The following is a 23,404-nucleotide window of genomic DNA, read 5'->3' on the forward strand; positions in this document are numbered from 1 at the left end:
TCATCTCTTCCCCCTCTCCTCCTCCTCCTCCTCCTCCTCATGTCCCCCCTACTTAGGGCTTGGGGAGACAAGGAAGGACCTGACAAGCTACAGGAGTACTAGTTTAAACAAAAGGATTCCTTCCCCCTGGAAGGACCCCCCCCACCCCCACCATCCGCACACACAGAAATTACAGCAGGTAATAATACCTGTAATCCAACATTAGGAATGTGTCATGTAGCGCCAGGGAACAAGCTAGCTGGGAGTGCAGGAGTGTGTGTGTGTGTGTGGTGGGAAAGGCGGGGTGGGGGGGAGTTACAAACCTGCCTTGCTGACAAACTGCTGAATGGAGAGGAGATTACAGGCCTTCATGGCTAAGCCATAGAGACAAACCTATATCATACCCCTCTGATCTGTCTGAGAGGGTACAAGCTGTCACACGAGGAGGTTGGTAGAGGAGGAGGAGGCGGTGGAGAGGCGGGGGTTCTCACCTGGTCACCAGTACTGCTGTGTCCACCGGGGGGGGGTCGTCTCTGCCCCCGGGGACGTGGTTGTTGCCTAGGTAACGAGCCCCTCCATACTCCTGGTACTGCCAGTGGCAGAAGCTCTCCAGAGCCCTCTCACCATGGTGACCCACCTTCAGCTTCTCCTGCACACACACACACACACACACACACAGATTGTGAATCGTCGTTTCCCTGTTCCATCTCATATCATGACGAGGAGGTTAACAGACAAGCCTGTACTGTGAAGTAACAAGGGTCAGGAGAGGAAGCTACACATGACTATTGAGATACACTGATGCCCTCTGAAAAATAGACTAGACCCTCCCCCTCCCCCAACCTGACCCCCGGAGTAGAGGGCTGTGAGAGGACTGAGCGGGACTACAATACCTTGTTATTGGGGCATTACAGAGAGAGACAGGCCAGGCTATTGAGAGAGACTGGACCAGACATGCTATTACTGTTATCAGAGTTGATCTACTGAGAGACACACACACTTCACACAAACATTTGCACACTTACATACTGTACATGCACACACACACACACACACACAAACACTTCACAGCAATTTCGTCTGGTTCTCCAGAGCCCCGTAAGAAATCGGTGGCTGAAAATATATTGACAGTAAAGCTTGTGGGAGCACTCACACTCATGCATGCCCACACAGACACCAGCCAACACACCCCCCCCAAACCTAAAGCAGCAGAATAATGTGCTGGGTGGAGCAAGCACCTGCAGACTTTACGAAAGGCTGAAGGTCAGAGGGATAATGAGAGGTCAGACTTACAGGGCGGGTGTGCAGCAGGACCAGCTTGGTGAGGCGGATGTTGATCTTGACTCCCAGACTCCTGTGGTGGAACATGTTGTAGACCTGCAGAAGGGGGAGATACAGTCATGCCTAGGGATAGTAGGTAATGACACGGGCAGAGCAGAGCTTTGCAGTAACAGATCAAACCTCCTGTACTGTAGGCTGTCTGGTAATCTGCCTGCTTTAGAAACAGAGATACAGAAACCAATGATTTCTCTCAGGAGATTCTAGAAGATTCCGCTCATTTTGTTGTACCGTGTTTGTGTACTAGTTCAACATAAAGCCTTTGATGCACATACTCTTGCTAGTTTTACAGAACTTCTTTCCCAACCCTGACCCTCCAGTCTTCTGCCTCCGTCTCACTAAACCTGGTAATGCCTTGGTAATGCAGTTAAGACAACAGCAGTGAGGCCTGCAGCAGTGCAGGCAAGAAACCACACACACCGACACACACATACACACACATGTCAGCACACAAACGCAAACGCACACGCATTTACACACGCACACATACACACAGTGGATGACTGCCAACCCAGTCAGCTCACAAGGGCATCTTCCAAACTGACTTCAAAGGAGATTACACCCAAGCTGTGTCTGTGACTGAGGAAAGACAAAGTGGATTAGGAGGCTGGCCAGCCAAACTGGCCACGCTACGCCGTGGCAGAGGGTAGACTGAGGGCCCGGGGTGGCCTGCAGCCTTCACCTACCCACACACAAGTCCATATGGATCTACAGATCTCATACATAGATATAGATTGTCCCCTGTCACCATTTCAGCTCCAGCGTCTGTCTGTGTGTGTGTGTGTCTGTGTGTGTGTGTGTGTGTGCGTGTGTGTGTGTGTGCGTGTGCGTGTGTGTGTGTGTGTGTGTGTGTGCGTGTGTGCGTGTGTGTGTGAGTGAGTGAGTGAGTGAGTGAGTGAGTGAGTGAGTGCAGCCTCACCATGTTCATGACAGTCAGGAGGAACCTCTGAGCCGCCTCTGCCCCGTGGTACTTGACCATGTCAGAGTCGGCCACCACCACCGTCTCCACCGTGAACACACCCGCCAGGCGGATAGCATTCCTCCTCCCACGACCTTCCTCTCCTCCTCTGGGCCTCCTCTCCTTCCTCTTGCCTAGACACAGACAGTTACAGTTTAGTGCATTCAGAGAGAGTGGGGCTTCCAGGCAGACAGAGGGCACCAACGGATTCATTACCAGACAGATAGAGAGATCTACAGTGATGGTCAGTCAGGTCACATACATTCACACTGCAAGCCTTGGTGCCAAATTGGGATTTATTGCTCGGGTATAAAAAAAATGTTTGGCTGATCACAAAAGTTGATTTGACTGTTTAGTCTGAGGTCACATAGCAAAAGCTCTGGCCTGAATCCGTTGTAGGACCACATGTGAAAATGGCCCAAATCAGAATTTAAAAGATCAGATTCCATGTGTTTTGTGCGGTTCAGAATGTTATTAAAAATCTGGATGGATCTGAGTCACATAAGCAAAAAAATCTGATTTGGGACAATTTAGCCTGCGGTGTGTGTAGCCAGGTCTCATTAAGGACCAATCATTCTCCTCGACACTGAGGAGGAGAACAGCAGCTGCTCAGGATGTGTTTACAGTACTCTCTCCGTGTCTCTCTCTCTCTGTCTCTCTGAGCTTGGCTCTAAATTGATGTTACATCACACACACAGCATGGAAGGGGAATCCAGGCCTTGCTTCACTCTGCTCTCTTTTTTCTCTCTCTCGTTCTCTCTCTCTCTCTCTCTCCCTGTCTCTCTCTTTCTTCTCTTATTCCTTTCTCTCCAAATGTCTTCCATTTGAAAGAAAATCATGGATTACATAACAAAGGAGAGTAGCAAATGATGCCAAACCAGAGCCAACAGAAACAACTAAAGAACCAAAATTGTTTATTAAGGTACATACTCTGTCATATTTGGTTTCAAAAAGAAAACACATTTCTGGCTAAAGTATACTGGCTACATCCTCTTGAAATTCTGAGTAGCCTTAACTATAACTAATGAACATAGCAGAAAAATATATATTGCTCGGAGCCAACTGTAGCAATAACAAATACATTTGGGACATTTCTATTCCTCAATCAACCAAACCATATTTAGTCGGTCCCAGCTGTTGCCATAGTTACCTCTCATTTAGATAATCCATTCAATTTATTCAATTGGTGCAGAGTAAAAGCCCTATCAACCATGTTTATTGAGTGTATGTCAACCCTTTGAGAGTCTAGCTTTCAGAAGAACATTCAATCCCACGACTTCAGTCAAACCAGGGCCCCTCCATAAATCTGGTCCTGGTTAGTAGACCAGCTCTTGGAGCCCACTACTGCGGAAGCCACGCTATATGGTGGAGGCTCTGTTCTGTCAGACCCAGCTGGTGTCTGTGTGGCTGGCTAGTCAGAGCGTACCAACGGGACAAATGGATGTTCTCAGAGAAGCAACAGAATGGCCTGCGACAGAACTGGACAACAGAGTGGCTTCTACATGTGAACTCCCCCGAATCCAGAATAGGCACTAACAGACAGAAGAATCCACATGTTGTCGTGGATAGTCTCTCTCTTTATCTCTATCACAAGGTAGGAGGGGCCAGAGTCAGGGAGTCCTCAGGAAGTGAGGTTCTTGTAAACATGAGGTGGAGACGCAGAGCCCGGAGAGCTGGGATGCCTAACAAACACCACATGTCTGAATATCAACACTGTAATAACACACTGTGCTAATGTGTTGAATGGAGTGTGAAGATCCAGACCTGCAGTAACAGCCAGACCCACGTCCCACACAGCAGCCAGCCTGATGGGAAAACTTCCAGAAACAATCAGAGACTCGTCACTGAAGTGACAAACGTCCCACCCAGAGTGAGAGATGTTTTATTGTTTTGCAATTCAGCCTGAAGATAGCGGCTGGATCAGCCATCTGTTTGTGGTGGCAAACCATCAGTCATCTGAAGGAAATAACACAAGTTTCTGTCTTTGTTCTCAAAGGAACAAAGGTTCAGAGTCATGTTGAGACAAAAACACCCAGCTTTGAGCTTGGAGACTATACTCCTGCATCCCAGAAGAACAATGACCGTGCAAACTCAGCAGTTCTGGGAACAGGGCTACACACAGTGAGAACACAGCCACACACAGTGAGAACACAGCCAAACAGTTTATATCAACTACCAATAGCAATATACTGTGCTTATTCTCTGGTCTCTTAGCTGCCGAAAGAACCCACCAGCGGTCATGCCCTCCATCTTGATAATGACTGGCGGTTCTCCACGCTGATTCGACGGCAAATAGAGAAAGCGCGATTGGATCAGCAAGGTTTCTAATGAGTGTCCAATCACGCTTTCTTCCGTTATGTCATCCTCTAACTTGGCACAGATCAGAGCTACGCTCCAAAGGGAATACCAAACGGACTAACTAACACGCTCGTTATCAGGCCTCTGATGTTGAAGAGTGGCGGGGCGGGGGGCTCTCGACTCTCCTCCTCGCACCTCCCAGCTCATCAGATTAAAGAGGAGGGGGGAGGGAGAGGAGGCAGCCACGTTGGGCGTAATTAGCAGGCTCCAGAAGCTCTCTCCCTCGTCAGTCAGGGGAGAGAGAGGACACTACATCTGGACTGAGGACAGCAGGAGAGAGACATAACACAGAACTGACAGGGCCCTCGGTCAGGTGGACAGACCTGAGATCAGCTGCCACTTCCTGTTTTAGACTAGAAAGCCCCATCATCCGTGCTCTTCGGCTACAGCTTGTCAGGGTGTGAGAGAGGGGGAGAAGGAGGGAGAGAAGGAGGACGAGACAGGAGGAAGGAAGGAGTGAGAGAAGACATTTCAGAGAAAGAGGGAGGGAAGAGAAGGGGATGGAGCGAGAGAGGGATGGAGTGAGAAGACGGGGGAAGGAGGAAAGGAGGAAAGAGGGAGCAAGGGAGCGAGGGACAGAAGAAAGGAATCAGCGCCTAGTGTTAGTTTAACCTCCTTCGGCTCGGTCCTGCTGACGAGGTGACCATCTCACGTTCCCATTCATAAAGCAGGAATTTCATTCCAGGGAGGCAGGAGGCCACCACGGTAATCACAATAAAGACGTCTCCCAGTTCACTGGTCAGGAGCAGCGAGAGTGGAGGCTGAACCACTGATTATCTGCTGCTCAGCACAAACCATACATCTGTTCAAGAGAAACATACATCTATATAATCTGGTAATCACAGACCAGATCAGGCCAGACTGGACTATAGACCATGCCGGGCCAAACAAGAGACCACATCCATCAAGATCAGGCTAGTTTAGACTAGACAAGAGTCCACCAGGCTAGACTAGACGATGCTAGACCAGACCCCACCCTTACATACACATACATACTCCAGCCTGTGAGAGAGCTTTCTGGGCTCAATCTCTGAAATTCCTGAGAATCACAGAAATGCTGAAAGCCCAGCCTGAATAGCCGCTGTCTGTTAAGGGACCGAGCAGGGAAGAGGTGGAGGGTGTTGGGGGGACAGAACGTTCTAGCATTCTTCTGATTCTCTCTCAGCACAGACCAAAAACCCACAGCCCAGCCTGCTATCTCTCACGCCGAGTGTGACTTCTCCGTCACCACGCACATTAACCAGAGAATCCTTTCACTGTTAGGATGAAGGGATGGGCGTAGGTCACCTCCATCACCCCTCACCCTTCCCCGCCCTATCTCGCCCTTCCTTCATTACCCCTAACCATCCCTCCTCACCCCTCTCCATCTCGCCCTACCCCTCACCACCTATCCATCCCTCCCCACTGCAGCCGGTTCAGGCTGGTTCTTGTCCCTCCTGCCCTCTCAGGAACATCCTGTGTGCCGGGGAAACCTACTCCCGGGTCACCAGGGATTGGATCCAGGTTTAAAGCTCCAGGGAGTGGATCCAGGTTTAAAGCTCCAGGGTAAGATAACGAGTTGACTCCTCTGGTATCTGATGTCATCAGAAACCTCACCTCCTAATGCCTGTACAACTCCTAACACCAGCAAGCTTCCTAAAAGCTCAGCACATTTCAAATTCTTAGCCAGCACTCAGTCCACTTACAGTATGTTAATGTTTACATACTACATGCATGCTTCTTACTTCTTTCCAAATCATTTTATTGAGGAGGGGGAAAAGCAGCGAGAGCAAGTAAAACAAACAAATGTTGCCCTCAGTCACCTCTAGACCGCCTGCTTCCCTCTCCGCCAGGCTCTTATGCAATATGACACAGTTTCTTTCAGACTGCGCTGATGTACAAAGAACACTTGAGAGAGTCTGTGTGTGTGTGTGTGTCTCCTGGAGGTGGAGCTGAGTCTAATGGATATAAGGTCTGTCTCAGTCTGTATCTGCCTCCAGGGACCATGTGGTTTGAGGGGAAACGACCAGCGCTCCCCTTAACTGAGGAGAAGAAGAGAGGAGAGAAGAGAAGGGAGGAGGGGGAGGGAAGGGGGGTGGAGCAGAGCTGGCAGACCCATCTACGCCCCAGACCCAGGCACATGCAGGCAGACGTGATTGCAGAGGAAAGAATTTCCAAATCTGGCACCTCGCTCCATCCCTCTCACCCCAAGATACCAGGTGTTGGAGCACACACTCAAGCGTACACACACACACAAATACACTGAATGGCTAAAGCACCTGGAGCTCTTTGACTGTCCAGTGCTGGAGCTGTAAGCCCTCCCTAACACACTCTCTCACTAACACACTCTGACACTAACACACTCTCCCACTAACACACTCTCCCACTAACACACTCTCTGACTAACAGTAGTCACATGACGAGAGGGTGGGCAACACACAGACCTCCCTCCCCCAACACACACACATACACAATTTAGAATGGACAAGGATTGGGTTGTTAAAACACACACATACAGGTAGACATAGTAATACCCAGACAAATACAAGACTGTTCTAAAACAAATAGGTTATTACTACCAGCTAAGCGTTTCTTAGTCTTTTTTTTTAAAAAACACTTTTTTTAGGACGAGGAGGTTTCAATTACTGCTTGCGTCCCAGATATGAACATATGGAAAGAATTTATTTATACAGGTTGTCTAAAGACCTGGTGGTCTTGGGAGGAGTTATGTAACTTTGGGGGTGCACGTTTTCAAGGTCAGGCCGTTCTAGTTAATGAGCGTGCACAGGGGAAACATTGTAGGAAAACTTCTTGGAGGTTTTTAATTGTCTCCAAACCAGCATGATCGCTTGAGACGACGCACAGATCCTGGGGTCAATCCCCACAGTGAGACTTCGTATATCAAAACTGATGAAGAAATGTTTTAAGGGGATGGGAAAAGTGTGTGTTTGTGAGTGTGTTAATTGGACTTATCTCCAGGTAGACGTTTCTGTTAGAGCACATATTTAACATGCGCTTCCTATACCTATGAAGCCAACAGGGGAGGATCAGGCTACAGCAGATCTGAAATAAAGGGACGACTTTCATACTGCTCTGAACAACCGACATTCCTTAAAACTCTAAGTCGAACACTACAGTTGAACTCTACTGAATGTCTCATTCTAAATTAGGCAAACACTCTCGGGCCAAACACACAGGCTTCCGTTGAAAGATACTGTAGAGGGTCCGGGCTACCATGAAAAATGTGAATTCCTCTCCCTCAAAAAATCCATATTCTTGGCAAAGAGACACCCAACGGTTGGAAAGTATGCACATTATGAATGTAGGAGTGGTGGACGAGGTTCTCCCTGACTGTCTGATAGAGTTAGCAGTAGGGTTTGCAGGTTCCAACAGGGGCTAACAGACTGGAGAGGCTCATTAAATGCGCTAACAGCTGCCTACCTCAGGATCTCTACTCCAGCACGGAGCAAACTGAAGACACATCAAAGGAGACATGCAGAACTGTGAGTCTCGATCCAAGAATTTATTGAGTGTACACTGCCGGTTCCGTCTCAGAGAGGACAGAGGGACTCTGGGTGCTTAAGCTCCACATGGCACAGGCCTGGTTGCTCAGAGGACTTCTGTCAACTTCTGACTTACCTTGGATGATCTCACAGTACTCTGCCTGGTGGTCTGACGGGCCAGAGGCAACAGAGGCAGCAGCGGGAAAGTCAGAGTCCGAGGCGAAGACAGAGTCCGAGATAGCGGTCTGGGTGCTGCGTCGGTGCCGGACCAATTTGTGTTCCAAACCAGAGAAGGAATCTGCTGCCCCACTCACGCTGACAGGCTGGATGAAGAGACTTTCTTCTCCCGTGTGGACAAGTCCAGTCTGAAAACACACACACAGAGGGAGGAAAGAAAAACATTATTTCAACACACAAAACAGCTCAGATTAAAGTAAATCTACTAAATAGCCCGTCCGGGTCTCTGGTCCAGAGTCTGTATAAGCCCTGCCCCCCTGCCTCTACAAACTACAGAAGTCATACCCAAGGAGAGATGGAACACCTCTCCAATTCACCTCTGCACACACACCCCCCAGGCTACAGAGAGAGGAGGGGGAGAGAGAGAGAGAGAGAGAGAGAGAGAGAGAGAGAGAGAGAGAGAGAGAGAGAGAGGGAGAGAGAGAGAGAGAGAGAGAGAGAGAGAGAGAGAGAGAGAGAGAGAGAGAGAGAGAGAGAGAGAGAAACAGAGAGACAGAGAGAGACATAGAGAGACAGAGAGAGGTGGAAGGTACAGGGAGGAGAGAGAGACAGGCTATAAAGAGTCCTCTTTCTTCCCTTGACACGTACAGACACACACTACATGCATGAATCATGGACGATGATAAGGGAGAGCTGCAGGAGAATGTGGTCAGGAATCACGGCAGTGTTGTAAAGGTTCATCTGACAAGCCAGTAAAGTGAGCTGACATGGCATTAACAAGACATCCAGCCTTTCTTAAAGGTACCGCTATCCCAAAACCCAGAAGTGGTCATTACATGTTCCTGCAACAGTTGCCATGGGAACCACCATCTGTATTGGGGACTACACATTTTTATTCCATCATAACGAGATGATGATTTACGGTAACACTAACAAGAAGTAATTATTCTGATAGTGAGAGGGTAAGAAAGAGAGAGGAGAGACAGAGACAAACAGACAGACAGAGAGAAACACTAGATGGACAGGGATGGATAGTGTTCATAAGCAGAGAGATAGAGTGGACACAGACAGGCAGAGAGAGGGGGGGGGGAGGCTGTTCCCCTCACCACATACAGAACAACACAACACAATGTCCACATCCTCCACAGAGAGTCCACTGTGAGTATGGTGAAGTGAAGAGCGCACGGTATGCTGGGTTAGATGGAACAGCATCTGGGTCTGTTACAGCCTATCCACAGACCTCCAGCTCCCAGCTCAGAAACCCTCAGGAATGCAGCTACACAGCCAGTGTGTGGCAAGGAGAACCTGCTTTCTACAGCTCCACTGATACTCTATCTGTGTTACCAACCCTGGGTGTGAGGACCTGTCAGTGGCTCAGCCTTCCAGAACAGAGCCCCTCCAGACAGGGTGAAAGGTCATCTCAAGTTACTGAAAGGGCAACCCCATGGTCACTCCTTAGTTCTCCAGACCATGTGTGTCAGGTGACACTTTCAGCAGGTTCCTACACTACCCATTGTGCACTGGGGCCTGGCTGGCACTGTCAGGTTGACCAAAAAGAAAGGTAAAGTTAGGATCAGACTGCTCTTTTGCTTTTCTTCCTAACACAGACACACACACGCACGCACACACACACACACATAAACGTTCCCTAGTTGGGGCCTTTTGTTTGAACTGAACCCGAGCCAAAAACAACTCAATGATTTAAGAACACAAATAAAACTATCTTGAGGTGCCACTGTATGACATGAGGGTCTACACACACACACACACGTTGTATTGACTTACATCTGACCCACAGAGTAAAGCGGAGCCTTTAAAGAAGAAGCGTGCTGGTGCACACTATGCTGGTGCTGCTTGGTGTTGTCAGCCATGCAGGCCAGCAGAACAGTGTCCATCTCTTGCAAGGCCTGAGGGACTAGCACTGTTTCCACATGTCTGTGTCTGATGCTAAAGGTGTCACCGAGCTTGACCTAGTTAGCTCACACACATGAATATAACATTTAAAACAATCGTGACCTCATTTTCCAGTTACTATGCAGGCCTTGGCAGACAAAATGTCAGCATTGCTAAGCTCAGAATGAAATAAATCCCAGGAACAGATCATGAGATACACTTTTTGCTTTTTTACTTTGATTCACAAGATAGGGATGCATATGGTGAGATGTTTGCAGGCATTCAAAAGTTAAATACTAATATGTGTGTGTGTGTGTTTCAGCAGTGTGTGAGGAAGTGACGGATGACATGGTGTCAGAGAGAATGGACAGAGAGCCGTTCCAGCTCTGAGAGATGACACTGGCACACAGACAGACCCCCCACACACACACAGTGTTAAGGGATGTTTAGGCATCCCATCATCTAATCAGCCCCACAGCATACGTGTGTGTGTGTGGTGTGTGTGTGTGTGGTGTGTGTGTATGTGTGTGTGTGTGTGAAGGGGGGGCGGTGGGGTAAATGGCGGACTCCAGCCTGTACTATCAGTAGATTTGGCCTGCTTGTCACAATAACACCAGTACTCACTCCACCAGGCTTGCTGGATGCAGGGCAGGCACTCCTTCAGGGTATCTAAAACCAGCTGACCTCATCTCCAGCTGACTGGCCCTCTCAGCTCAGTCAAGGCAAACACAGCGCAGGCTGCACTGCAGGCTACTGATTGGAGCCACATTCAGACCCACACATACCACTAATAAGAGAGCTGCAGAGTTCACAAACAATTATGTCAATGGGGACTTAATTAGGCTAATTGTGTATGTTTTCTATACTGGATGGTGTTGACTGGTCTGCAGGAGGGCATCTGAGCAGTAGGAACCAAGGACAATGCCACCATTAATATTTTCTCTGTGGAGTCCTCAACCATTCCCCAGAAGCAAGGTGAAGGGGTGAGACAAGTGAAGGAAAAAATGAATTTACCAGACCACCGCAGGTGTTGAGTGATGCAAAAGAGTCGGTATGATTGACAATCCGCCCGGAGTAAAAGCATAGTTTTTCCTTGGAAAGGTGCGACAGTTTAGTGTTCTTTCCACTGTGCCTCTGTTCTACAACAAAGTTATCTGACAGGAAGGAGTCATCCCTCCTTAGGTGTAGGTACAGGTCTCTTCCAAAAGCAGGCAGGGAGAGGAATAAGTCGTCCCTTCCGCTCTGGGGTCCTCCGGCGAGGTCAGCAGAGGCAGACCGCTGGCCTCGGCGACGCGGGCTGCGCCAAGACGAGTCGCTCAACAGGTGAGAGTCCTCTCCAAATAGAGCTACGGGGATTACCACCTCTGTCTCCAACCCAGAGTGAGCTGCGTGGAATGGGAGGAAGGGGTTAAATGTGTTACGGTTGAGCGTATTTATTTCTACAGTTCATTAAAAGTGTGCCCTTTCAATTAATGTGAAACCAACCAGACGCCTACCGACATCCTTTGTGGCCTTAATGAGAGGATTGCGCTACATCACCACAGATCATCTGGCAGTAAGTCATTATCCTGAATGAAGTCTCAGTGGAGTAAACATTTAAGAGTTGTGTGAAACTCATTACTGAATTTATAAGATTCAAACGCCATTCACAACTAATTTACTAAATGCAGCAAAAACTGAATAAAGAGGACGAAGTAAAAAGTGACTTCAATATAAAGTTATTAAATGAGTGGTTGTGACGTAAACGCCGCTACACAATCACAAAATGCAAAGCGTTATAACGCCTGTGTTACAAAGTCGGGTAGTACTCACCAGAGATCGCAGTCAGTCCGATGCAGAGCAGAGACAGGAACAAGAGAAGCTGGGCAGCATGGCTATCGTGCATGATCAAGACTATCTGGCTATCTGTGAAGACTGTAAGCGCGTGCAAAGCCTACCCGGACTGCTGTGAAGTTCTCTAAAGTTAGTCAACTTAAGTATCTGGACTTCAAGCAAAGTGAGTTTGAAGCTGTAGACACGCCTACTGTTCTTTCCAGCTGCCCATGCAGACACTGGATTGGGTGAGGCAGTTTTGGATTAATAAATATCTCATACGTGATTGGTCGTCAAAGCCTCCTTTTGCTGTTGGGGGCTGAAACCCTACACGTGGTTTCAGTAAAGAGGGACACTACTGCGGGTCATTAGTGGTGCTAGTTGGGTGCTGAAATGTTTATCAGGAGGCTAATTGTTAATAAACATTTTTGTTACATAATAAACATGTTTGCTGCATACAGGGTCTGTGCTACTTGATTCGCGCAAGAGATCCAGCTTCTGTGCCCAGGACCGCTATGTATCATTATACGTTTTATTACACTGGTGGACCGGACTGTTTAGGGTTATAGTGTGTAACGCTTCAATTGATACACTGAAGTATAAATAAACTAAGTTAACCAAGGAAAAATACTTAGAATACTGTAGGCCTAATAGTGTACATGATCACATAGCTTGAGCTTAAAGCTAATGGTCTGTTAAAAGTTCTCATCAACTCCTAATTGCAAATGGAAAGACAATAGGTTTCAATTAGCGTATAGATTCCAAACCAAATGGTTTGGCCTTGAGCAATGTGCCGTGGTTAGATAAGTTGTGAAGATTTTTCCAACCGCGGGTGCATTTCCACCGCCATAGCCCCAGATCATAGTGTATAGCAGGGGTATTCTTCTCCTGCGGGGTGGTGTTATAGATGATAGTCATGGCCGGTGAGCAGAGCAGACCATCACTTATCCTCTGCATCTAGAGGACCAGGCAGCCACTGTATCAGCTACAGACGCAGCTACCCAATAAGGATGGACTCATTTACAATGAGGCGGCCCAGCCCAGAGCGGCCACACTGGAACATAAATACTGCTGTCTCTGTTCAACAAACCCGCTAGGTCGGCTGAGGGCCACGTGCTGGAGCATCAATCAAAAACAAATACGATCAGCCAATAGAAGAGGCTTTCACCTAACAGCAGTGACCTGACACAAGCTCAGTGTTGGCACTTTTGTAGACTTATGTTCATGCCAGCAGAAAACAGGCTCAAGAAAAGGAATTGAATAGTTTGTTTGTGTGTGTGCACGCGTGTGTGATATGTGTGATGTGTGCTTGATATATATTATGGGTAAGTTCATTGTTGGTACATGTATTTACAAGGCAAACATCCACTGTGACCTTTGAACAAAGCAGTACTGCTGCATAGAAAGTATTAGTGGAAACAAAGCATTCCATAACATTTGAACCTGAAACATTGAGGATTATACTACGAATCAATAAAGCCATGTACAGCATGCACAGACTGTGTATACTAGCACAGCACAGAAACATAGCCTAGCTTAGTCCTTGAATGACTGCTGAACAGGCTATACCTGGTTGTCTGTGTGAGTGTGAATGTGATTCTGTGTATGTTCAAAGGATGAATTCAGGTTTGAGGGCTTGGATTGGTCTATCTCATGATTAGAGGAGCCAATATTTGCCTCCCCTGCAGATAAAGAGAAAAGCCACTAGGATGGAGACTTGCAATCTGTTCCAATAGAATTGATCTCGAGGTAATTCTTTTAAAACAAGAGTTTACCCACCCTGACAGATCTCCATTAGACCTTCACAGAGAGTCAGAAGATGACTGGTCTTGAAATGCAGATGGCATTCATGTGCAGAGGCTGCAAAACACGTGTGATCCTGCTCAGTTCAAGTTGAGGACTGTGGTGATGTACTCCCCCCAGAGGCCTGTTGGGGTACGACAGGATAGGAACCAAGCTAGGTGATTGTCACAGTGATATACAGTAGGAATAGTGTAAAATAAAACCACAGTAAACTGGAAGTCAAACTGTCAGCCAATAAAATGATTTTATTGGCATATGAGATTACAGACAGTTGTAGTGGAATCTCCACTGTCAGTCTTACCTTTTCTTTTTGAAAATTATAAAACAACCCAGACTTGCAAAATGGATGTTTGATCCATCATTGGCATATAAAATATCCTACATAAAACAATACAATATTTGAGAACATTTGAATCAATATTTGGGACTTCGGAATCATTCTGTCATGCCTCATTCAAAAAAGATTTTTCTAAATGCTGCAGAAATGTTTCTTCATAAGTCTGCTTTACACTCTCCTGTGAATCCATAAAATACTTCAATACAAAATAAATATAATTCAGACCTCAATTATGGCTGTGGGTCAAAAAACACAATTTGTTCAGAATGTACCATATGCTGTACTGTACAATGAAATGATACAGGTGTTCACTGTACAGTATGTATGAGAAGGTATAAAATGGCACAGCATAGTACAAGTAGTCATTTAGCAGACTCTTATCCAGAGCGACTTACAGATTACAGGGACATTCAGGGACATTCCCCCCGAAGCAAGTAGTGCCTTGCCCAAGGACACAACGTCATTTGGCACGGCCAGGAATCGAACCAGCAACCTTCTGATTAATTGCCCGATTTCCTAACCACTTAGCCATCTTACCCCCAATAACCCAACTACCCCAACTACAATAGTACATTGTAGTTATGCTTGGTGCTAGCCAACACAGTTAAGAAGTAAGACCTAATAGTACGGGCTATAAGTGGCTGAGTTCAGCAGCGCTTTACTGTGGTCAGAGAGGACAAGCAGAGAGATACGACCATCTTATCTGGAGGAGTCACAAGTGATATCAGGCCCCATTCATCTCTCTTTAACCATAAACAACCCCAGCACAGGTTGAGATAAAACATGCCGCAAGCGAACGCAGCCCATAAACCCCAGCAGGTCTTGATCGACAAGGGGCTGAGACACAGGGGCCCGGGCAGACTAATATGATGTGCTCACTCTGTGTTTCTGAAACAATACGGAACCAATTACATATGATGACGATAGCAAACACGGGGCTGTGTGTTTGGTTGCCCAGTTCCACTCTCGGGGTGTTTATCTTTCTGAAGGGCCTACATGGGAAGCTGTGCCATCAACAACACTGCTCTCCTCAAACAGAAGAGCATGTCATCGTTTGGAGTTGAATAGAACACAGTAAGGTCAGCCTCTACGTGCACTGCTCCATGTATGGACGCTCTGACGGACAGAGCCATTTTTGTTGGACTAGGTCACACTCCATGTACTGGAGAAATACTTTTTTTTTTGTCTAGATGGGACAGGATCTGTTTAACATTGTCCGATTACTCACATCATCACCCCTCCCTTCCCTCCGCACCATGTTTTGTGTGCAGGACTCAACCAGTGAGGATGAGTTTCTGGTTAGTACACAGTCTTTGACTGACAGATGTTTTCAGACATGGATAAGCGTCCAGAGCATCCATTGGTTCCCTCCTTGGTGGCCCTGCCCACACCGTTGCCTGTTCTGTGGTGTCTCTCTTCTTCCTCTGTAGAAATGCTCCCATTTTCATCCTCCTCCTCCTCGTTTTCACTTCTCACATCTCCGGTTAACTGTGAAAGAAGAATGAGTTGAGAATTAAAACCAACACATATTTAGTTGCATAAATTATAATGTTTGAATTATTCACAGAGAATTTGTGTCCAATCAAACAAGCAATTCAGCACAGACAAAACCCCAAAGGACAATGAAACTGTAAAAGTGTTCGGCCACATCTACTCCATTCTACCTAGGGTGTCTTGCTCCATCCCACATAAACTTGAAAAACAACTTGCCACTCACCCCAAAGCCCAGGTGAAACCTGAGCCTAACAATAGTGTTTCCAGCAATGCAACCCCAGCCCACATTGTCACTATCCTAGGATCAGCTGGAGTGGGAGGCTCAGGAGGATTACCCTCTCCTAAATCACACAGCTCTGAAAACACAATGTTCTGCTCTGAAACACTATTCTGGTAGCTACAACAACTGCTAATCACTAATAATTAGGCCTCTGTAGCAACTGCTGCTGGCTGTGTGCTTGTTCAGCACAGTGATTATGTCTGGTCCCCATCCGTCCCTGGCACTCTGTTTCTGACAGGGCTGGGGTACCGGGCCAACACCGGCACACAAACGCAGAAACACAACACTACTACGGGAGAGGCCAGACAATGGCACATGGGTACAGGGGCTTAGACTGGACACAAGGTCACACTGCTGTCAGCAGGAGGAGCAGTGTGGAGGCAGCAGGGTTCTCTCAGGCCGCAGGGTTGCTGGGAAACAGGACCTGTGTTCCATGATGCACTGTTCCTGGAGTCTACGCTAGCTGTTTGAAGATCAGAGACAGATGAACATGAAAGAGACACCTGTGAATGGCTTCTCACAAACCTTGTGGTACTCTGGAGTTCCAATCCCCCATGAAAATAAACTGGTATCAGAAGATGATAAAAGCATGAGACAACCCACTCCTGTGCTTGTTCTGTGCCCTGCCTTATTCACCAAGACACTCTGACCCGCAAAGCTCATGTGCTTCATTCCTCTGGACAGAACTAACCACGTCACTGCTAGCAGCGGTGATGGGCAACACTTACGTTGCCAAAGAGGAACTTCTTGACCATACGTAGGATGAGGTAGGCCCAGAAGATGTGCAGGAAGAGGAGGATCACCAGCATCGCATTGAAGAAATAGTAGGCAAAGAACGCATCATAGTGTTCAAGAGGGTACACCCAAGTGCAGTGGATTAGCCTGCAACCGAGACACAACACATTAGAACTACGGCACATCCCCAAATACGAAACTAGACCACGATGCACAAAGATTACATCACAAAACAGAAAAAATGACATACCCACACACAAAATCACCATCCCCAAATGAACTTCTTGAGTGAGAAAATAATGTATTGTTCTATTATTCAATGTCCATTGTGTTTCATAACCAAGTCATGGGACTTGATGCTCTACCTATGCTAATTAAAAAGAGATGTTGTTTTGATAATCTATTTTAGCAGGTTTGGTTTAATGGATTGTCAAATTGTTAAAGCTGTCATAACAGTGCCATAGATGTGTGTAGGCTTTCTCTGCAGAAAACAATAACCTGACAATGGCCAAGGTGACTAATGCTTGTGTTCGGAGAATGAGATCCATCGTATTTGTTCCTCTAAGGAGAGGCTGGGCAAACATTTCTCAACAAATATTGAGATTTGTATCACAATGCACTCATGATGTATTGATTTGGTATTCATGACTCTAAATTCTAAAGATCTGTATAACAAAATAACAAACAGGTAAACACACATCACGCACTTCACACACACACGCTTGCACGTGCACACACACGCTGTCAGTTGGCTTACCAGAATGGGAAAATGACGAGTCGTGTAACCATGAACACAACCGTAAACACAACAAAGAGAGTGTTGCAGGTTGTTTCCCATTTAGCGTAGTTAAACAACTTGGCAGACTGTAATACACAACAATCAAATCAAAACATACACTAGTTAGTCGCCCATTATCCAACTGCACAGTCAGCAGTCTCACTATCAAGCTGCTCTCATTTGGTTACATCTGGATTGTACTTTAACTGCATCGTCAAATGCTGTGTGAAGTGACTGTCTCTAATCACTTCTGGCTTTTCACTCATTGTTTACATGACAGTACTACAGTGCTGCCTGTGGACTTCCTTTCCTCTGAGTGGAAGGTCTATACCTAGCCACATCCCTACCTCCAGCAGGATATCAGAGGCGTCGTGGACGAGCATGACCAGAGTTCCTATGCGGATGTAATTGGCACACCAGGAGAAGGAGAGTAGGACCAGGGTGGTGACATGGTGAATAATTTGTTCCTTGAAGTCCTTAAAAGAAACTTTTTTTTAGCAAGGGTGGCACTATTTTGTGTCAGAACAGCAGCCTTTCAAAATATGCCAAAGTTGATCAACTCAGTCAATGTCCAGCGTTGGAGAATGAGAGGAGACCATGAAGCTGGTGTGTTTGCACCTGGTGACTGTCTGAACTAAAGAGGCTCAGGCCCCCGGGCTCCAGGGAGGGGATCTGTCACCTGAAACCCACCTTCCTTTTCACATCCACGGTGACGCTGAAGAGGAGAGACCCATAGAAGCTCAGCTCCAGGATGTAATACCAGTACTGAGACTCCAACATGGACTGAAGAGAGGGAGAGGGGAGGGTGGACAGAGAAAAAAAGAAAGAGAGGAAGAGAGAGAGAGAGAGAGAGAGAAAGGAAAGCAAGAAAGAAAGAAATAAAGAGCGAAAGGAGAGGTAACAAGACCCCACATTTTCATGAGATAATCTCAGTCATTCAGCACACAAAAAAGATTCAACACAAAGACAAGTATCCCCAGGCTCTTTCCTTAGTCAGAGAGCTGCTCACTGGAGGGGGTGACTGCTGTATGTCTGTGCATGTGTGTTTGTCGCTCTCTCTCCTGTATTTAACTCAAAACCCCAGCCTAGTTGGTCCTGAGGCTGAACATACTGTAGCCTAATCATACCAGCAGTGTTCCAGTGAGACTGACATCATTCTTTGATTAGGACCTGGCACCAAGCAAGTATCAACATGGATCAGCTCAACACATGCATTCTTCCCCTCATAAAACGAACAAAAACTGACTTACTTCTAAATAAGGACCTGTACTGGACCTGAGATGAGGATTATCGACAGTTTTATGCAATGTTGTAAATGTGGATATTGCGTGAAAATGTTAGTGAAGACCGTTAAAAGTTATGTGTTGTGTTTATATTTTTACTGGGTCTTGATGACACGTGACGAGGGCAAATGCAGTGTGGTAGGTGTTGGAGAAAACACTCAAATCCATACACACCTGCTGTGGAAAACCAGTCCATACTTTACGTGTATCATAAAACCACTCTTTCTGGAGAGACATAAGACACAAAAGCATAAAACAACCAGCATTTTCACAGAAAGTCATCACAGATTAATTCCACCTACAATTGCTCATATTTGGTTAAACTTAAATTCCTCTATCCTCTTCTGCACTCCCCTACTCTTTCCTGCTGGCTCCTAAGAGGGAGGACTATGAGTAATGTTCTGTTCTGATAAATTCGGCCTGGCTCAGACTTTGAGACAGTCAATGTATAAATTCTATGTCCTGTATTTGCATGTGGAGAAATGCTTCAAACTGTTTAAACTCACAAACAGTACCAAACCAATCTGACCAAAAGAAACAGTGTACTCACATCATGAAGGGCTGCTATTCCTCCAATGAATGCAAACAGATAGAAGACCAACCTCCAACTGCAACAAACAGGCAGGGGTCACTATTGAATGAGGTCATGATATTCTCTGTCTAACACAAACTAACAAACACACACATTTGATCATGATACAAAAACTCACCTGGCTTCTCTGAACTTCTTGAGCACTCCAGGTCGGTCCTGGTTGCGTCTCCTTCTGAACCAGCGTTCCACCTGCCTGACTGACCAGCCACTTTTCTTAGACAGCCCATCAATGTCTGCCTGGGAGAAACACCATCAACACCATGAGCAACACACGCACAAAGAGCTACTTATTACTGCACTTTTTAATGTCCTCAGAAGCACAAATTATGATCAATTTTCTAATTTTCTCAGTGCAACAATTGTAGGCAGGGAAACAGATAATCTCTTAACAGAGATTTGGTGAGCTGCCTTCCGAGCCTTTTTGTGTGGATGTTGCATGTTCTCCCCCCATGCTCACATGGAACAAAGAACCCCAATACAAAATCATAGAACAGAACAGATCGCTCTCCTCCATGGAGGAAGGACAGTGTGGATGGGAAAATGTAGAGACCCAATTTGTTTGGCAGACATTCCTGCATGCGCGTGTGTTTCTCAATGTCTCCACTCCCTGCACTTGTGTGTGCGTGTGTCATCTGAACGACCTTTAAGCATCAGTTATCCCATCTAAAACCTTCGACTTGGTTTTTGATGGTGTGACCTCCACTCACACACACCGCACCCCACTCGGGCAGACGGATGAGCTGGTACGCACACACTTTCAAAACACAGGGCGAGGAAACCGTAAACCGGGGTTAGGGTTTACCTATCCAGGGTGTGAAGTTAGGGTTGGGGCTAGGGTCTGTCCAGGATTAGGAGTTTGGCTAAGGGTGTACCTGTGTAGGGTTTCTGGAGTGAGAGATGTAGCAGAGCTCCAGGATGGGGTTTTCCACTCTCAGCCTGACTTTCTCTCTGATCCCCACTGAGGCTGCTAGCGGTGTTGCTATCAACCTGGAAGTAAGAACACACTGTACCAGTGAGAACTGGTTCATAAAGATACACATCCTCGCCCGGTGCAACCAAGCAGGCGAGATTGTAACTGGAGATCTGCTTCCCTCCAACAGCCTACAAACACAAACAATGGCCATGTAGACAAAGGACATGTCACCTGGTACATTTATACCGAACATTAAAATGCCTCGTCTCTCTGGCCTGGGCAAAGTAATATTTCCTCAGTGGAAAATGTTTTACTGGATAGGTCACAAAACCACTTTAAGGAAGGTGCTTCGCAGTAAACTTTGGGAATCAGTGAACTATGAAACAACCCTTCCTGAAGCATGTGGCACAGTGATCCTGCCAAGTGATGCTGGCCACAGAATGGGAATTTTAAAGTCACCTTTCTGTCTGACAAATAGCATGACTGTGTGTGTTATTAGCTAAACCTTCCAAAGTGCAGTGTGTGTGTGTGTATAAGAAGCTCACCTTACCTTTCAAACAGGTATCTAATGAGTAGGAAGACTATGGCGTAGGGCACTGTGACGTACAGGTGTGAGGCTCTGGCATAGACACGCCCCTCTCTGTCTTCAAGGTCGGCCCATGTCAAGTTGACCGGCAACCAGATCCGGTCCCACCAGAACCACTGATACAGAGTGTCAATCATGGCACTGCAGGGTCCCTGTGTCACATGTGAGGAGGAGCAAGCTGCTCAAGAAACATTCTCGCTGGATCATAAAGATTTCCAAACTACTGAACAAACGTTATTAAGGCCTCACCATTGGGCAATATGACTGTACTGTCTTATCTTCATTGCGATTGGTCATATACAAAATTGCATAGGGTGACCCACTCTTTATTTCCACAACAAATATTGACAAAGCATTTCTCGCCCCTTTCACAAGATCTCTCGCCTTCTACGCACACAAAACGTCACCAGAGAACACCACTGGCAGACAATCAATAAAACCTGCATCTTAGCAAAACAATCCTGGGACAGAAAAAAAACTTTAATAACAACAGGTTTTCAATAATGCAAGAGTTCATCACAGGTTACATCACAGAACCACTCCAAGTGCCACAGCAGCAGCAATCTTGTTGACTGGTTTGTGAGTGTTGGAAGATGAAACACTGACGTAGCAACAGTCAACAGACCTCCATGGGGGCCCTCCAGAGCCTCAGGCTGAATCTGCTGACTCTCAACCCCGGTTAGATTCCACCTCCCAAGAACCTAAACATGATGACAATAGGAGCCCCTGAAACCCCCTCTCCTAAGAGCTCCTACCCTCAACAGATATGTTTGGTGCCCCCAGGAAACAAAGGAAGATTCAGGGTGATGTGATCATGGGAACAGTGATTAGTGGAGCAAGTAGAGGTTATCTTTAGTCAGAGACTAACTCAACCTGGAACTCCCTTATAGTAAGAGACTCTACCACTGTATGATGGGACAGTAAATCCCACTATGACCTCATCAACCCAGAGAACACTGTACTTTTGTGGACGGTCCAGACTCGCTTTGGTAGTTCACGTGACGTGTCATTGAATGTGCTGCAAGTTGGACGCATCTGGAATACTAAGAAAGCCATGTAGCCGCAGAGCGGAGAAATGACTTGTGCACCACACATCCCTCTAGACACAGCACAACACCTTCTCATGTCAAAAATAGGAGGATCACTTGGACGCATGTAGGTTTTGTTGTTGACTGGCGCCCCACGTGTGTGTGTGTTTGGGAGGACGGAGGGGGGCATTCTGGCCCCTGTTGTACTGGGACAATTATGACATCACTGCATATGTCACCTTCCCTATGTCCCTGAGTAATTAACATGTGACTTGGCGTATTTGCCTGTACACCAGAACACACCACCTGACCAGAACGATCATCTTGAAGTCCAGATAACAAACCCACCTCAGACTGTGTAATGTTGTATGATGCAGAGAGATGCACATCACAATGCACTGTTTAAAATCCTTAGACTTTTGTCTCTCCTTTCTAAAATATCTGTCTATCCATTTCAAATAACACAGGCACTTTTCTTTTTCAGGGTCTTACCATTCCCACAAACATGCCTGGATCACACAAACAGTAAGTGCCCAGTTGGCAGTTATATGGGTTAAGGATTAAAGCTAAATCTTCATAAAAAATAATTAATACATTCAAATAGATAGGAATACGTAAAATATATATTGTCAACATTGGTGGGGAAATCTGGTAGAGTATTTCATAATTTGAGTCTAATCGGGCTCTTGGTGAGAGTTTTATAGAGAAACATTTAAAACTAGAAAATTGGCTCAAGAAGACATAGATGTAATTACTCATTTTAAAGGCTCATGACTTCATAACGGCTGGACGGCAGAAGTGCCTGAGATGCTTATAACTATGAATCTAAGCCAGTTACAGAACAATAAAATTGGTCGGAAAACAGAGTTGTTTGCGGATAGCTGAAGCGCCCAGCTAGTGGAGGTCCTGTACATCGACCTGCTAGCAGAACAGAGCCTTCATTCAGCTCAGCTCACTCATGTATGACCAGGCACATACCTGTAGGAGCTCACTTCACCCTCGAACAACTCAGATCGCAACCAAATGAATGTTATCTTAAAGTACTCTAAGTTAACTGGAACAGGTATACAATCAAGAGATCCCAATTTGTCCTCACCTATCAGACGAAAAAAGCGAACACAAAAATCGTTACTATAGGTCCAAGGTCATATAAAACATAACTGTACCTTCCCTCTGTTGGCGCTGCAAAAGAGAGAGCAGATAAGAGCCGGTCTCACCTGGTTGCTGCTAGTCCTGTGTTTACTGTGGGAAACGACAAAGCCTGACAGAAGCCTTCTATCCCTCTCCAGTTGAAGAGCCAGGCAGCAAGCAGGCAGGCAGACAAAGCAAGCAGGCACTCTCCCTTTGTTTCACATGCTTTATGGTCACACCCAGTCAGGGACAATTGCCCGGCAGTTTTTTTCCCTCCAGGTTAGCAGGTAGGGAGGTAGGCTAGTTGAGTGCCATGACACACTCTCACATTCAACACAGACACACAGCCAGGGGTGCCCTCAGGGCATGTTTACCAGCTTGTTTGGATTGAGCTTCTAATTCTACAGACAGACAATTCTTACATTTAGTAACATAGAGAATATTATT

General features: G+C 46.5%; 2 protein-coding genes across 6 annotated transcripts in view; both read right to left on the minus strand.

Moving 5' to 3' along the window:
- adamts17 (ADAM metallopeptidase with thrombospondin type 1 motif, 17) overlaps positions 1-12,181 on the minus strand; it is a 45,913-nt gene extending 33,732 nt beyond the window's left edge. For both annotated transcript variants that reach the window (XM_047041559.1, XM_047041560.1), the window contains exons 1-6: positions 11,998-12,181; positions 11,200-11,570; positions 8,252-8,480; positions 2,237-2,409; positions 1,273-1,356; positions 471-628 (exon numbers count right to left, since the gene is read on the minus strand). In XM_047041559.1, the coding sequence (XP_046897515.1) occupies positions 471-628; positions 1,273-1,356; positions 2,237-2,409; positions 8,252-8,480; positions 11,200-11,570; positions 11,998-12,070 (1,088 nt within the window). In that variant the 5' untranslated portion in view covers positions 12,071-12,181. The remainder of the gene's footprint in view (positions 1-470; positions 629-1,272; positions 1,357-2,236; positions 2,410-8,251; positions 8,481-11,199; positions 11,571-11,997) is intronic.
- A 1,844-nt stretch (positions 12,182-14,025) lies between these two features.
- cers3a (ceramide synthase 3a) lies at positions 14,026-23,203 on the minus strand. Of its 4 annotated transcripts, none has more exons than XM_047042403.1 (11): positions 23,044-23,203; positions 20,763-20,950; positions 20,172-20,286; positions 19,418-19,536; positions 19,258-19,315; positions 18,882-18,932; positions 18,115-18,207; positions 17,772-17,891; positions 17,404-17,510; positions 16,640-16,793; positions 14,026-15,625 (listed from the first exon to the last, which is right to left on the minus strand). In XM_047042403.1, the coding sequence occupies exons 2-11, from the start codon at positions 20,933-20,935 to the stop codon at positions 15,437-15,439; spliced, it is 1,179 nt and encodes a 392-aa protein (XP_046898359.1). In that variant the 5' UTR covers positions 20,936-20,950; positions 23,044-23,203; the 3' UTR covers positions 14,026-15,436. The 4 variants fall into 4 exon arrangements, with proteins under 4 accessions (XP_046898359.1, XP_046898358.1, XP_046898356.1 ...); XM_047042402.1 differs by having other exon boundaries at positions 17,772-17,900; positions 22,993-23,201; XM_047042400.1 differs by having other exon boundaries at positions 17,772-17,900; positions 23,044-23,200.
- Positions 23,204-23,404: the final 201 nt, after the last annotated feature.

The sequence above is a fragment of the Hypomesus transpacificus genome, chromosome 19, assembly GCF_021917145.1.
Source record: "Hypomesus transpacificus isolate Combined female chromosome 19, fHypTra1, whole genome shotgun sequence".
NCBI classification, from domain to species: domain Eukaryota; kingdom Metazoa; phylum Chordata; class Actinopteri; order Osmeriformes; family Osmeridae; genus Hypomesus; species Hypomesus transpacificus.

Bases quoted from the DNA above. Each gene is read 5' to 3' on its own strand.
- cers3a (XM_047042402.1), bottom strand. From the start codon at position 20,935: ATGATTGACACTCTGTATCAGTGGTTCTGGTGGGACCGGATCTGGTTG. The intron at 19,537-20,171 runs GTACACCCTTAG...TGTTTCTCCCAG, and splicing joins ACTCCAGAAACCCTACACAG to GCAGACATTGATGGGCTGTC. The intron at 18,933-19,257 runs GTGAGTACACTG...ATGTCTCTCCAG, and splicing joins GAATAGCAGCCCTTCATGAT to AAAGAGTGGTTTTATGATAC.